This window comes from Cucumis sativus, chromosome 3 (assembly GCF_000004075.3).
Source record: "Cucumis sativus cultivar 9930 chromosome 3, Cucumber_9930_V3, whole genome shotgun sequence".
Lineage (NCBI taxonomy): Eukaryota > Viridiplantae > Streptophyta > Magnoliopsida > Cucurbitales > Cucurbitaceae > Cucumis > Cucumis sativus.
The window spans coordinates 23925964-23939995 of record NC_026657.2 but is presented as its reverse complement, the minus strand read 5'-3'; the positions used below and the strand labels follow the sequence as shown (position 1 = coordinate 23939995).

Here is a 14032-nt window from a genome sequence, read left to right as displayed (position 1 = left end):
CCATCTTGGATGTGGGAGGTTCAACTTTTATCCCTATAAACTGTTGCTATATTCAGATTATTAAAAAAAAAAAATTGTTTTCTTTAGAACACCAGACGCAAATTGTGAAAATATATACTTAGTTATAGTTGTACCATATGTTGTACCGCGTGTTAATAATTAAGAGAACAACTATGAAAGCATATAAAAACACAGAGAAAACATCAAACTTTAATACCCAATTTGATAACACTGCATCTACATCTGATGGGACCTTAAACTCCATTACAAGAGATTATATTGACTGACTCAACTATTAGAACTTCAGTTGTACAGAAACAAGTGTCATAACACTAAAAGGAACACTCCTCCTCAATCAAAAATCTACTTGCAATCTTCTCATCAAGTATTCAAGATTATCTTTGATGTGTAGTATCGTAACTACATCGCTCACACATCAGAATATATCATCAACCACGCCTTATCACAAAAGGCCTTTTTCTCTCCACAAAATCATAACCACAATTCACCCAAGAAATAATCCAAACAACAGGAGAATGAAGGGAAAGCACAAGAAACCAGCTAACCAATCTCAACATTTAAATCTAAAACAATATAATAAATAAATAAATACAATGAAGGAAGTGGGACCAAACTCCCTCTTGGGAAAGCTTCCTTTATTTGATCGAACAAGCAACAAGTAACCTAGGCAACCACACGAACAAGAACCATCCATAAATAGAGAAGCTAACAGAGGAAACACCCACATAACACATAGTCAAAAATACCATCTCCAAAGAAGAGTTTAGTCATTAAGCAACTCATTCACCAAAGGAAAATAGGAACGCGCTGCAAATCCATATCCATAATCCAAAACCACTGAGATCATAATACAGCCAAAATCAGATCATAATATAAAGTCAACATATTTCTCCCCCTTCCTTGCTGACAAGTAAATTTAGGATGAAGAACCAAATGAGGCCGTATAGATGCCAACCATTGTAAGTCTCAAACCAAGAAATCCACGTCAAATGGCACAAGACTCCTTAAAAAGAGCTTCAATCTTAGGCTTCCCCTAACTTGCACGAATCTTCTAAATCAAGTGACTCACGATGCTACAAACAAATTATTGAACACCACACACCATACATGAATATTTAGAACAGCCAATGCTACAACAATATCATGCATCCACGAGCTTATATGTTTAGGTCACAAGTTGTAACAAAATAAAAGCCAACTATATATCTTGATTAATAAATATTGTCCACATATTTATTAATCGACATCAACCATATAAGAAATTAAGCTCCAATTCTACCATTAATAAAATAAGACAACCAACCTCAGGAATAATCTCACCAGACTTTCCGCAAAAATGACATATCCATCTTCTTGAAGGCCTTAGAGTAGTTATGCCATGGAAGGAATTCACTCCGGAGAAAGTTGCTTTTTCTTCACTTGGGTCTTTGCCATCTAAAGCACGAACGAACACAATCAAGGATTTGTCATAACCACAACATTGGCCCGAGAATCCCATACCCTTTTTATCAGTCATCATTTAAAATGTAATTCAAACTCTTTGTTCCGAATGTAAGCATTATAACTAATTTAGAAAGAGACTTAAAATCATTGCGAGCTTCTTTCCGTTCATCTTTGAGAATAGCAATAGAAGACAAGTAACGATGAGTATCCTCCATTAAACCTTGTATCCTTTCATTTTGTTGTTTCAAAACAATTTGATCTTCCTCCCATTTTCTAAAGAGATTATTGCCATCTGCAATAACACAAGATGATCATCCTCGATGCTCGGTATATGCACCAGACTTCGTCTGCCCACTAGAACAGCCATCTTCAGTAGATTCATCTGCCGCAACAACACTGGTAAGGGCTCTCCCAAATTCCTCAAACTTACTACCAGAGGATACTTCGCATTCAGGACACCTTACGCTTCCAGTTATTGACCCACTATCCTTGATGGATGCCATTGAAAACTCAATGACTACTCTGATACCAATTGAAAAAACACACACTTAGTTATTGTTGCACCATGCGTTAATAATAAAGAGACAAACTATGGAAGCTTATAAAAACATAGAAAAAACATCCAATTTTGATAACCCGATGACATTGCATCTACATCTAGAACACCTTAGACCCATGATAAGAGGTTATATTACTAGTGTAGTAATTGACGAATTACAATGTTATGACTTAAGTACAACACTATACACATGAATCAACGTGTGTTGTTCATGAACTGACTCAACTATCATAGAGCTTCAATTGCACAAAAACAATTGTCATTTTTAAAAGTCGAGTCAATATTCTTTCTTTAGAGGGGGCCTTCTACTATTCATTTGGAGAAAATGGCAGATGTTAGGAGCAAAGAATTTGGGAAGCCGTTCTGGAGGCTCAAACAATTTGAGTTGAATGCCCATTTATTTTAGGAAAAATTAGCAATACCCACTATTTCTATTTAGAAGAAAGTTCAACTCATGTGGAGCTTTCATTTTAGGAGTGGGAATTAAACCGTCCCAAGGTGCAATGAAATATGCAAAAAAGAAAGGGAAGAATGGAGCGTCGTCGAACTGGGTTATCAAAATTGGATATTAACCTATGACGCCTTCATACCTGTCTTATGGCGGCTTTCTTTTTTACTAATTGTTGCATACATTAGGAGCAAAGAATATTTATCAGAAAAAATCACTTAAGCGAAGAATGGATGAAATTTGATGAGAGAACTAAAAAGGCGGAGGACTTATTTATATCAGAGATGACCCTCCAAAATCTACTTGCAATCTTATCTTCCAGTAATCTTCTATCTTTGATGTGCAGTATTGTAACTCACAGATCAGAAAATATCACCAACCATGCCTTTTCAAGAAAGGCTTTTTTCTCTCAACAAAATCATAAACACCATTCACCCAGTAATATGAAGTATTATGAAACTGAGAGAAGCAATCCGAACAACGCGAGAATGAAGGGATAGCACAACAAACCAACTAACCAATCTCAACAACCAAATCTAAAATAATATAAGAAACAAATACAATACAGGAACTGGAACCACGACACTGACGCAGAAAGGGAAAAAATGAAAATCAAGGACAAGATAATAGATAAAAGAAGTATAAAAGGTATAATCCACAATCCACCCATAGAATAGAGAGTGGTCTTCAAGTCACACAACGAAAAAAAAGGAAATTTATGAGCATGGAAAGCTAACTCATGCACAATAGAGCTACTCTTGTGATTGGCATACAGTAATTCACAAACATAACCACATAGATATGAAGATCTCAAATGGCATCAATTAAAGCAAGAATCTCATTTATTTATATTATCGTATTCTCAATGAAGAGGTTCCTACTAATTTTGGAATCAACTTACAAAATGTCAGCCCTTGAGACTTGAGAGCTTTAGACAAACCATGAAAGATGATTACGCATCATAGAGAAGCGGCTCTGTGTAAAAAGCATAACTTCACCATTCCTGTTACGAACAATAATGTCTTTGATACGTATGCCACACTCAATAGTCGCACATTGAAGTTTACCTTAAGAGAACCAGAGGGAGGAGCTGGCTAATATGGGAAAACTCCTCAACAATTGAAGCAGAACGAGGCAGTTGAAAAACATCCAAACCAAATTGTGAATTCAAGAAATTTCACCAAAATTGCAACTCTCCATTAAATTATGTAATAGAAATTTAGATGAGAAAATTGTGTTAGCGTACCAAATGGCAGGAGCATATGTTATATATATTATACTCATTACTCATACCATAGTAATAATTGCAATTAAATAAACTTCTGTGTTGTAGCATTTGTTATATAACAAGCCTAAGAAATTAAACTGTAGAAAATGCTACCAAAATAGAACTTACCACTGGTTTAAACACTTTTTTGTTTTCAAATTTAATTTTTAAATTAATAAAACTATATATAGAGAGAGATATTTTAGATAATAACAAAATTGACTTTTAACTCTCTCAAAATTTAAGGTCCTTGAGTTAGTAATGTATTATTGTGTTAGATGTGGACATGACATCTTAAATAATAATTAAGTAAGAGGAGGGAAGGAGGGTAAAGAGAGGAGAGAGAAAAACTAATTTTTGTTTAATCATTATTTCAATTAATGTCGTCAAAATCACTCATAAACATTTTAAACATATTAAAAAAAATTAAGGTAAAAATATATTATGACGTTGTTAACAAAATGTTTCATAAAATAAACCTACTAAAAACACAAATTTCAATAGTATAAATATTTTTTAAATGTTCTATTTTGACAATTTTCTTTAAAAAAAAAAACTTGTCAATTAACAGTTGTATCGGACAATTGGCTTAAATACGTAAGTTCATTTTAAAAAAACTAGTATTTTTACACATATATGCTTTTTTAAAAAAATATATATATAAAAATTTGAATAAGAAGGCATTTTCAATAAATAACAAATTATTTAAACTATTTACTTAAATATACCAAAATTGGTCAAACTCATTCCTTAAACTCCTTCTCTAAATCTTTCTTAAAAAAATACTCTCCTAATCATTTTAGATTAATATAGTTGGTATTTTATTCTTCAAAAATATCAACTTTTTAAAAAAAATGTTAAAATATACAAACGATGTTTTTAAAAAAATTATCCTCAGTAACCGTTCCATTATTAATACCTCATTGCACAGTAAAACGTTGCATTAGTTCCATTAAGAGTTACGAGAGAGAAAACAAAAGTTAAAAATGCTCTAACTCCATGTCTACACCTCATAGGCTCTTCCTGGTTTTTTTTTTCAATCTCCCCTCTTACTCTCTTTCTTGTCAATTGTTCAACCTTTTTTGTTTATCTCAGTTAAAGAAAATATATCCTCTCCAGGTAACATATATATATAGAGAGAGAGAGAGATTATAATGAAAGAAAGAGACTAAAGAAAGCACCAATGCGTCTTAGATTTATATGTTTTTAACAAGATTAATAATATGTTAGTTTTAGGGGGTATTTTTGGAATTTTATGGCTGAGTTATATTTTATTGTGACAAAAGTAGGTGAAGAGCATTTGTAACCCAAACTAAAGTATTATTGTAACTTTTGAAAAGTTGTATTTGAAACAAGTATCCACACCTAGTATCCATATACTAATAAAGAGTATTTTTTTAATACTTTTTAAATTAAAGATCAATGCTATTTTTTAAACAAAACACTAAGTTGAGAGAGGTATTTTGTATAGTTTTTTTTAAAAAATACTAAGGATAATCACATTAGTTCACAATTTATGTCTGTTTAGGCTTAGTAGAGTAAAAAGAAAGGAGGATAGTATGAAAGAGAAAAAAAGAATGGTAAATGGGGAAATAATTGATTGTTGTGAAAATGTGAAAGAGAAAGATAATGTGAAAGAATGAAAAGGTTGGTATTTAGGGTTTGAATTGAAATTAATAATAATAAAAGAAGAAGAAATTGGTCACGTTTGTGCCGTATAGAAACAAAGTATGCGCCAAACCCCGATAGGGCAATAGGGCAAGAGGGCAAGAGGGAGCCTCACCTCACCTCATCTCACCTCACATGTCTTCATTTTCCCATCCCCTGCCCTAAATTAATATTATATTTCTAACAACAAATAACTCAAACTCAAACTCAAACTCTGCTTAGATGCTTTTCAATACCCCTTTTTCTTTTCTTTGACCTGCCCGCCTGCCCCTACCCTTTTTTGTTTCCATGATTCACGCTTACTTACATTTTAAATCTTTTCTTAAATTCCCTATTTTTCACTTTCTTTCTTTCAAATTCACCTCTTACATTTATATTCAAACTTTCCCTTCATTTCCATATATTTTTTACTCTTATATTATAATTTTCATGTAACAAAAAAAAAAATACAAGGTCTACGAAAACATTGTTGTATTTTTATAAACTTTAGATTTGTCTATAATTACCCTAGGGTAATTCTTTCCTTATTTTTCTTCTTCTTTTCGATTTATTTATCTTCTTTGCGATTTATTCATCTCTTCTGCACATTTTTTTTCTTCGACGTTTAGAGTATAAAATCCAATCGTTTAAATCTTCTATTTCATTTTCATCATCTTTGGCCACATGCTTTGAAGCTATTTCACAATTATTTCAATATTGTTCTTCACCTTTCTTATATTCAAGAATATCAATATCGTTCATTTTAAATGATCAACACGATCGTTAGATTTGAAAATTTTCACGATCATTTAAATTGGACTATCATAACCAACACTATTACTTACTATGATCAACATGATCCCTAAAAGTTATACTACTTCACCATGTCATCTATCATTGTAATATATCTAAACCGATCGTGTATTTATTGGTAACGATTATGTATCATGATCTAAACCATAGTTTAGGCTCAGTACATAACCATATATGGTCTTTTTTCACTTTCAAAATTGTTAATATAAATATTTTACTGATTTATTATATTTTAAAAAAAAAAACCCCTAAAAATGATACGTTTGTAAATTGATTAGACACAATTAAATAAAATAAAATAAAAGTTGAGCAAGTATTTATGAGGTTAGGCAAATTTATTTTAATTTGTCAAATTTAATCCAAACTTTTAAGTGAAATGTAAATGTAAAGATAGTTATAATAGATGGGCTACTATGAAGTATCACAAAAGTGAGATAGTCAATTTCCACCTTGCAATTGTGGGTGAAAATTAAGGTTAGAACCAATTTCTTCATAATTTCTTGTATTTTAGTTTTCTCTTTTTCTAAACCATTGGGAAATGTTAAATTTGGAAAAGACATTAATAGAGAAGAAAGTCAAGAGATATTTGTAAACACCTTTTAAATGTCTCCATTTTAAATGGCTTTCATAATTTATTAATTAATGTCTATCTAAGAATTTGCAGTATGATTAACGTACCAATTATTTAATTATTTAATCAACTAAAGTAGCTACCCATAACTATATTTAATTATTTAATTATTTAACCACACTAATTAATATTTTAAAAGAAAATTTATTATACATGAAAAAAAATGGTTTGTAAATATTTGGACCAATTTTACCGTATCTCTCTATTTTTTTAATTAGACATAATTAAATTATTTTATTCATTAATAAAAATAGTTAAATAAATATTATAATTAATAATAAAACTTATATTAAATAGTCAATAGAGGATAATAAAATATGAATGATAAATGTATTAATTGAAATTTATTAAATCTAAATAATATATTTATAAAATCCGTCAAATTATTTATAGTCTATTTATTTATTATTACTATCTATAAGAATTTTTCTAAAATTTTAATAGTAATAATTAATTTATTAATTAATAAGACTTTATTTAGATATATAATTTCTACGAGTATGGAGATACTAAAATTTCCTTGCCAAATGAATTTTAAAATTCTATGAATAATAAGAATGATGAATTTTAAAACCTAAAATCTTAGGAAACAAACACATATCTGGAATTCCATGTTAATTTAGGTGAAACAAAGTTGTTTAATTGAACTATTCAATAATGGTGAAGCTCATAACATTGCATGGAAGGCCTTGGACCAAATAATTTTTTCTACCAGTGGTTTTCATTTTTTGTTGTCTCAAAATGTAATTTTTTTAGTTTATTATTGAAAAAGAAATTATATATTTGATTTTGATAAAATCATAATATCTCCAAAGCTCTCACCATGTCCTTACCCTCTTCACACACACAAGACAAAAAGAAAAAGTCAAGTAATTAATATTCATCTCATTTTCGTTTAAAGTATTTAAAACCTCCAAACAAACAATAAGATTTGACCTTAATTTTAATTTAATTTCCAACACATGGGTAAAAAAAATAAAGTCTCATTATTATGAGAAAGAAAAATTACAAAACTTAGGAGAGGGTGAATAATGAGCTTGAGAGGCAATCAGAAGGAAATCTAGGATAATGCAAAAATCAAAAGAGATGGATGGAAAGAGTTTGGGATATAGCAATAACAACAACAATAATAATGAGAGATTTAAAGGTGGATTAATGAGAGGATTGACTTAGTCAACTTCATCAATCATTCCATTATCTACCTCATTTCCTACTATTCACTACTATAAATATGAAACTCCCAAATTTTGATTTTTTTGGATGATCATGACAAAAGACCATCAAAAAATACAATATTTATAAAATAAAATCTCTTATTTTGATGAACAAATAGACAAAAACGTCAAAAAATATGATCTATTTAGTTGTGGTTTCACTGACCGAAAAAAAAAAACTATGAAGAAAAACCCTTCTTGACAGACCATAGACATCAAGATTACCATATTTCTTGATGGACAATACACATCAAGAATACTATATTAATGAACATTGCTCATCAAGTAGTTTTTTTTTTTTTCTTTTTGTGGTTTTAGCCATTCAAAAAATATATTTAAATTGACAATCTATAGTCATCAAGAAGGCCACATGCAGTAATGTATTTTTTCTTAATGCGTAGCCTATAAAGAAGTATTTTTGTTGATTTATGTAAGACTCATCCAGACAATAAAAAAAAGTCCGTCAAACCTTCAAGAAAAATACTCCAAATGTTGTATTTATTTATTATTATTACCTTAAGTTAGTTCGGGGTCTTAGAAAAGATACCAAACTTTGTTGATCTATTTTTCTTTTCTTGATAGACAATAAACATCTAAAAAAATATTTGATCGATTGGGTTGACGTGTGCTATGTGTAGCTATTAAAAAATCGTTATGAAATTTATGAAATTGCAACAATATTTAAACAACACAAGAGCAAAATCAATCTTCTTTTTTCACCATTTCCTATGTCTTTCCACAAATAATAAAATTGGTAATTGGTAATTTTACATTCTTCATTCATTTGGTACCAATTTGATTATTATTTAGATGACATTGTTTTGTATTTCATATATTCCAAACAAAACTAATGTTTACCCAGAATAGTAAGAATTATAAGCGATTGATTGTAAGTTGAAAAATAGAGTGCATAATAAATAATAGATTAAGAAAAAAAGTAAAAGAATGGTTATAATAGTGGGAAAGATTAGAGTTTGGATTATTAATATAATTATGATTTGTTTCATCTAAAAACAATAGACGTAATTAAAATTTGAAAAAGTGAAAGAAAAAAAAGGTGGAAAAGAGAAAAATGGAGAGAAAAATGGATAATTTAGTTATGAAAGAGAGGAGGAAAGTAAAAAGTAAAGAGAATTAGTAGAAGAGGAAAAAGAGAGAGAGAGAGAAAGGGTATAGGGTAGGGTATGGGGTTAGAGAAGTAGCGTAGCATTTGTGTAAGGGAGTGATTTGGATAAGATGAGGGAAGGGGAGTAGTGAGTGATGCAAACCAATAAAAGTTAGACTATTACACCACAGTACGGTGCACCCTATTGCACTGAATCATCATCATCATCATCATCATCATACTAAAAAGTAAATATTACACACACACACATACACCACCCCCCACTTTAATCAATTCTGTGACTAACTCTCACTTTTCCTTTCTTTCTTTTCTTTTCTTTTCTTTTCTTCTCTTTTTTTTTTTTAAAAAAAAATACTATTTCATTTTAATTACCTTCAAAAGATAGTCCAATTCATATTTGATTCCTTCCCATCCTAAACAAACAAACAAACCAACAAGTGTTGCAGTTTTGCAGATAGTAAGATGTTGAATGAGGATGAATGAATGTTAGTTTGTAAATAAGGTTTACAAAACTTATTTGTATATAATGAAGAGGGGTGATAATGTATGAAATTATTAATTTATAATGGGAGATGTTGTTGGTTTGAATTTAGAGAGGGTAAAAAGGAGATTAAATGAAGAATTAATTAGTGAGGGAGGAAAAAAAGAGGAGAAGAAGAGAAGAAGAGAAGAAGAGAAGAAGGGAAAAGCAAGTCGGAGTGGGGAGTGGGGAGTGAATAAAAAAAGAAAAACAAATAAGTAGGTGAGGGATTAAAAGGTATTTGATCCACATGGAGTATGACGCTCACGTACGAACGGCAGTAGCTTAAAACAGCCTCATCAAAGTTACGGATGGCAAACCCCGTAATTTCCTCCAAAAATCAGTCTCATTTATCTGACACTTACATTTAAAACACTTTCGCAGGGATATGGTCATACATTACACATAAACACACACATTTTTCAATTTTCATTCTTTTTTTTTTTAATTTTTTTATCTTCATCTCTCCACCTTAATTAACTTCAACATAATCATGAGCTGAAGTTTCAATTAAATTTACTTAATAAACCTTTTTTAAAATTCCTTTCAATGGTAAGATCTGAAAAGAGAAATTAAAAATGAAAGAAAAGAAAAAGAAAAAGAAAAAGAAAATGAAAAAGAAAAATTAGAGACAATGCAGAGTGTGGGGGCCTCTCTCTCTTCGAAACAAGAGATAAGGACACATGCATGTTGACTCATGGTTAAACTACCTCCGGTTATAAACTAACCATGGTTAACTTTCTCCAACCTCTCTTCCATCTCTCTCTCTCTCTCTCTCTGTTTCACCACCAGTTCGTTTCTTCAGTGGGAGAGACGAACCTGTTCTTCTCTATTTCTTTACTCTCTTTCTCTCTCTCTTCTTCATCATTACAAATCGAATCCTTAAGTTTTTATTTCTGTACATATTTCTTTCTCTTCTTCTTCTTCAACGGATCTTAAATCTCTCTTCTTCTTTTTTCTCTTTTTTTTTTTCTTTTTTTTTTTCTTTTGATTTCATCATCATTCTCTTCATTTTCACTTCAGGATTTCATTCTCTCCTCCATTTTCAACCACTGCTTCAATTTTTTTGTTCCTTCTTCTGTTTCTTCCTCACTATATTCCATTCCCTTTTCCCCAATCTCTCTCCCTCCTCTCTGCAATTGCAGATCTAGGTTTTTTAACTGCCCCAGATGCAAGATTTGTTCTTTTATTCTCTTCACTTCCTTGGATCTGTCAACTTCCCCGCGGATTTCAAATTTCATTAGACAATCCCTCCGAGATCTGCTTCAATTCCTCCCATTTTCCTCCCTTCTTCTTCTTCTCCCGGTATGTAATACTCATACTGCTGCATAAAGCTAAGTTTTTCTCGTTTTCTTTTTGGAGCTTAAATATATTTTTCTTCAGAAAGTTTTTGCTTCTTCTTTTTCCTTTCCCTGGTGAAAGTTGGGTCTATTTTTATAAAAAATTTCTCCTCGGAAAGTCTTGTTTTTGGGGGAATTTTCTCTTTGGATGCTGAGAAACGATGAATTATTTTCCCGACGAGGTTTTAGAACATGTTTTTGATTATGTAACGTCTCACCGGGACCGGAACGCGGTGTCCTTGGTGTGCAAATTGTGGTACAGAGTTGATAGATTTAGTAGACAGAAAGTATTCGTGGGAAATTGCTATTCGATCACGCCGGAGAGGGTAATCGGAAGATTTCCTTGTGTTAAATCCCTAACCCTAAAGGGAAAGCCCCATTTCGCTGATTTCAATTTGGTCCCTCATGATTGGGGTGGCTACGTTTACCCTTGGATCCAAGCCTTTGCGAAGCGCCGGATTTCCCTCGAAGAGCTTCGTTTGAAGCGGATGGTCGTCACCGACGACAGTCTCGAGCTTCTTTCTCGATCCTTTCCCAATTTCAAGTCCCTTCTCCTTTTCAGCTGTGAGGGATTCACCACCAATGGCCTTGCTGCCATTGCTGCCAATTGCAGGTATAATAATCATAATAAAAGAAGAAAATTCTCTCTCTTTTTTTCTCTGTTGAGCTTTGTTTGTTGGGTTGTAATTAGAGACATTACTTTTACTTACTATTCTTGGTTGTTGTGGGTTTGTATTGGTTTGTGAAACTCTTCTTCTGTCTGAAGTGAGCATTTTAAGGATAGATGGTCTGTTGTGCTGCGTTGTTGATTGTTGACTTTAGAACCATGTTTAGGGATTATGCTGTCCGTGGGTTTTTTTCTTCACCTGCTGTGTAGATTGTAGTTATACAATATTCGTAGGGTCTTTGCGTGATGTGAGATTATGGTTTCTTGATGTGTTTTACTTTCTTTTTCCCGATTCCTTTTAGGTTTCTGAGGGAGCTTGACCTCCAAGAGAATGAAATTGATGACCATAGTAATTACTGGCTTAGCTGCTTTCCAGAGAGCTGCACGTCGCTTGTCTCCCTGAATTTTGCTTGCCTCAGAGGAGAAGTGAATCTGGGTGCTCTTGAGAGGCTTGTGGCAAGATCTCCTAACCTCAAGAGTTTGAGGCTGAACCGTGCGGTGCCTATTGAAACTTTGCAAAATATATTGGCACATGCTCCTCAACTTGTGGACTTGGGCACCGGGTCTTACGATCACGATCGAGATTCTGAGATCTATGAGAATATCAAGAACACCCTTCTGAAATGCAAATCGATCAGGAGTTTATCTGGTTTTTTAGATGTTTCTCCTTGCTGCCTGGCCTCCATTTACCCAATTTGCTCCAATTTGACATCCTTGAACCTGAGCTATGCTCCTGGGCTTCATGGCAATGAGCTCATAAAGGTCATTCAGTATTGCGAGAGACTTCAACGCTTGTGGGTATGTACTCATCCGACCTTACTACTACAATATAATGCTTTATATATGCATATGATTTCACCTCTATGTATGGATATACTTCATATCCTTTTAAATGATGTGAAATGTTATTGGGCCACAGATTCTGGATGGTATTGGAGACAAAGGACTGGAAGTTGTTGCTTCAACTTGTAACGAATTGCAGGAATTGAGGGTTTTCCCATCTGATCTCTCTGGGGCTGGTAATGTTGCTGTCACAGAGGAAGGTTTGGTTGCTATATCGAAGGGTTGCCCCAAACTTCATTCGATATTGTACTTCTGCCATCAGATGACAAATGCTGCGCTTGTAACTGTAGCAAAGAACAACCCAAACTTCATACGTTTCAGGCTGTGCATCCTCGACCCCACAAAACCGGACCCTGTAATGGGGAATGCACTGGATGAAGGTTTTGGGGCGATTGTCAAAGCATGTAAAGGTCTGAGACGTTTATCTCTCTCAGGCCTCCTTTCAGATCAGGTCTTTTATTACATTGGTGAATATGCAAAGCATCTAGAAATGCTTTCATTAGCATTTGCTGGGATCAGCGACAAGGGAATGATTCACGTATTGAATGGTTGCAAGAAACTTCGCAAGCTCGAGATCATGGACAGCCCGTTTGGTGACATGGCACTTCTGCAGGACGTTGGGAAGTATGAAACAATGCGATCCCTTTGGATGTCGTCCTGCGAGATTACTCTTGGTGGCTGCAAGACACTAGCAAAGAAGATGCCTAGGCTGAACGTGGAGATCATCAACGAGAATGATCAGTTGGGATTCTGCCGCAATGTGGAGATGATCAACGAGAATGGTCAGTCAGAAGTCTGCCGTGATGATAAGCAGAAAGTGGGGAAAATGTATCTGTACCGTACATTAGTAGGACCAAGGAAAGATGCTCCTAAGTTTGTATGGACATTGTAGATTGATACTTCTTTCCATCAAGGCTTTTGAATTTTACTTTGTACCTTTTTTTTCTTTGTTAGGCAAACTGACCAGTGGGATTTTTATTTAGCTATGTGAGTTTAGTGTATTGGTGTTTATTGTAATTATTGGGAGTTTTTCAATTTGTTATCTGCATTGATGTTATAGACAGACTTTGCAATTCTAGTTTTCTCATTTCTCAATTGCTCTTTGGATTTTTTCTACTCATTTGCATGACTTTGCTCTCCCTTCCTTTCGATAGACCGAACAAAAAAATCGAGAAGTTGGTAGATTGAGAAATTTGGAAGAGTGTTAAACTGTTTGGTCTATGGTTGAGGTTGGTTTGATTGAGAAACCTACCCTAATCGTCTAATGATCAAAAGTTTTGTGTACGAATTCAACAAGTATAGAGGTTGGAACGATTTGGGAAGATTGTCTTCGGCATTAAACTAATTAACCTAAACGTGTACTAATATATAAGATGGAATCTCAATTGTTTTATTTTCAACAATTATATGGAACTCCTTGTTTCCTCGCTTTCTCTAGAGATGGGAAAAAAAAGGTAATGGACTCTCATTTGTTGCTTCCAAAACTAAAAGGT

At 32.8% G+C, this 14032-nt stretch overlaps 1 protein-coding gene and 1 long non-coding RNA gene across 2 annotated transcripts; one reads left to right on the top strand and one right to left on the bottom strand.

The window, feature by feature from the left end:
- Nucleotides 1-562: 562 nt before the first annotated feature.
- Nucleotides 563-3730, bottom strand: LOC116402524. The gene is made up of 2 exons (XR_004214940.1): nucleotides 3373-3730; nucleotides 563-1986 (listed from the first exon to the last, which is right to left on the bottom strand). It is a non-coding gene; the product is annotated as an uncharacterized LOC116402524 (long non-coding RNA).
- A 7460-nt stretch (nucleotides 3731-11190) lies between these two features.
- Nucleotides 11191-13431, top strand: LOC101222179 (protein AUXIN SIGNALING F-BOX 2-like). Its single transcript, NM_001280628.1, has 3 exons — nucleotides 11191-11642; nucleotides 11999-12494; nucleotides 12616-13431. The coding sequence occupies exons 1-3, from the start codon at nucleotides 11191-11193 to the stop codon at nucleotides 13429-13431; spliced, it is 1764 nt and encodes a 587-aa protein (NP_001267557.1).
- Nucleotides 13432-14032: the final 601 nt, after the last annotated feature.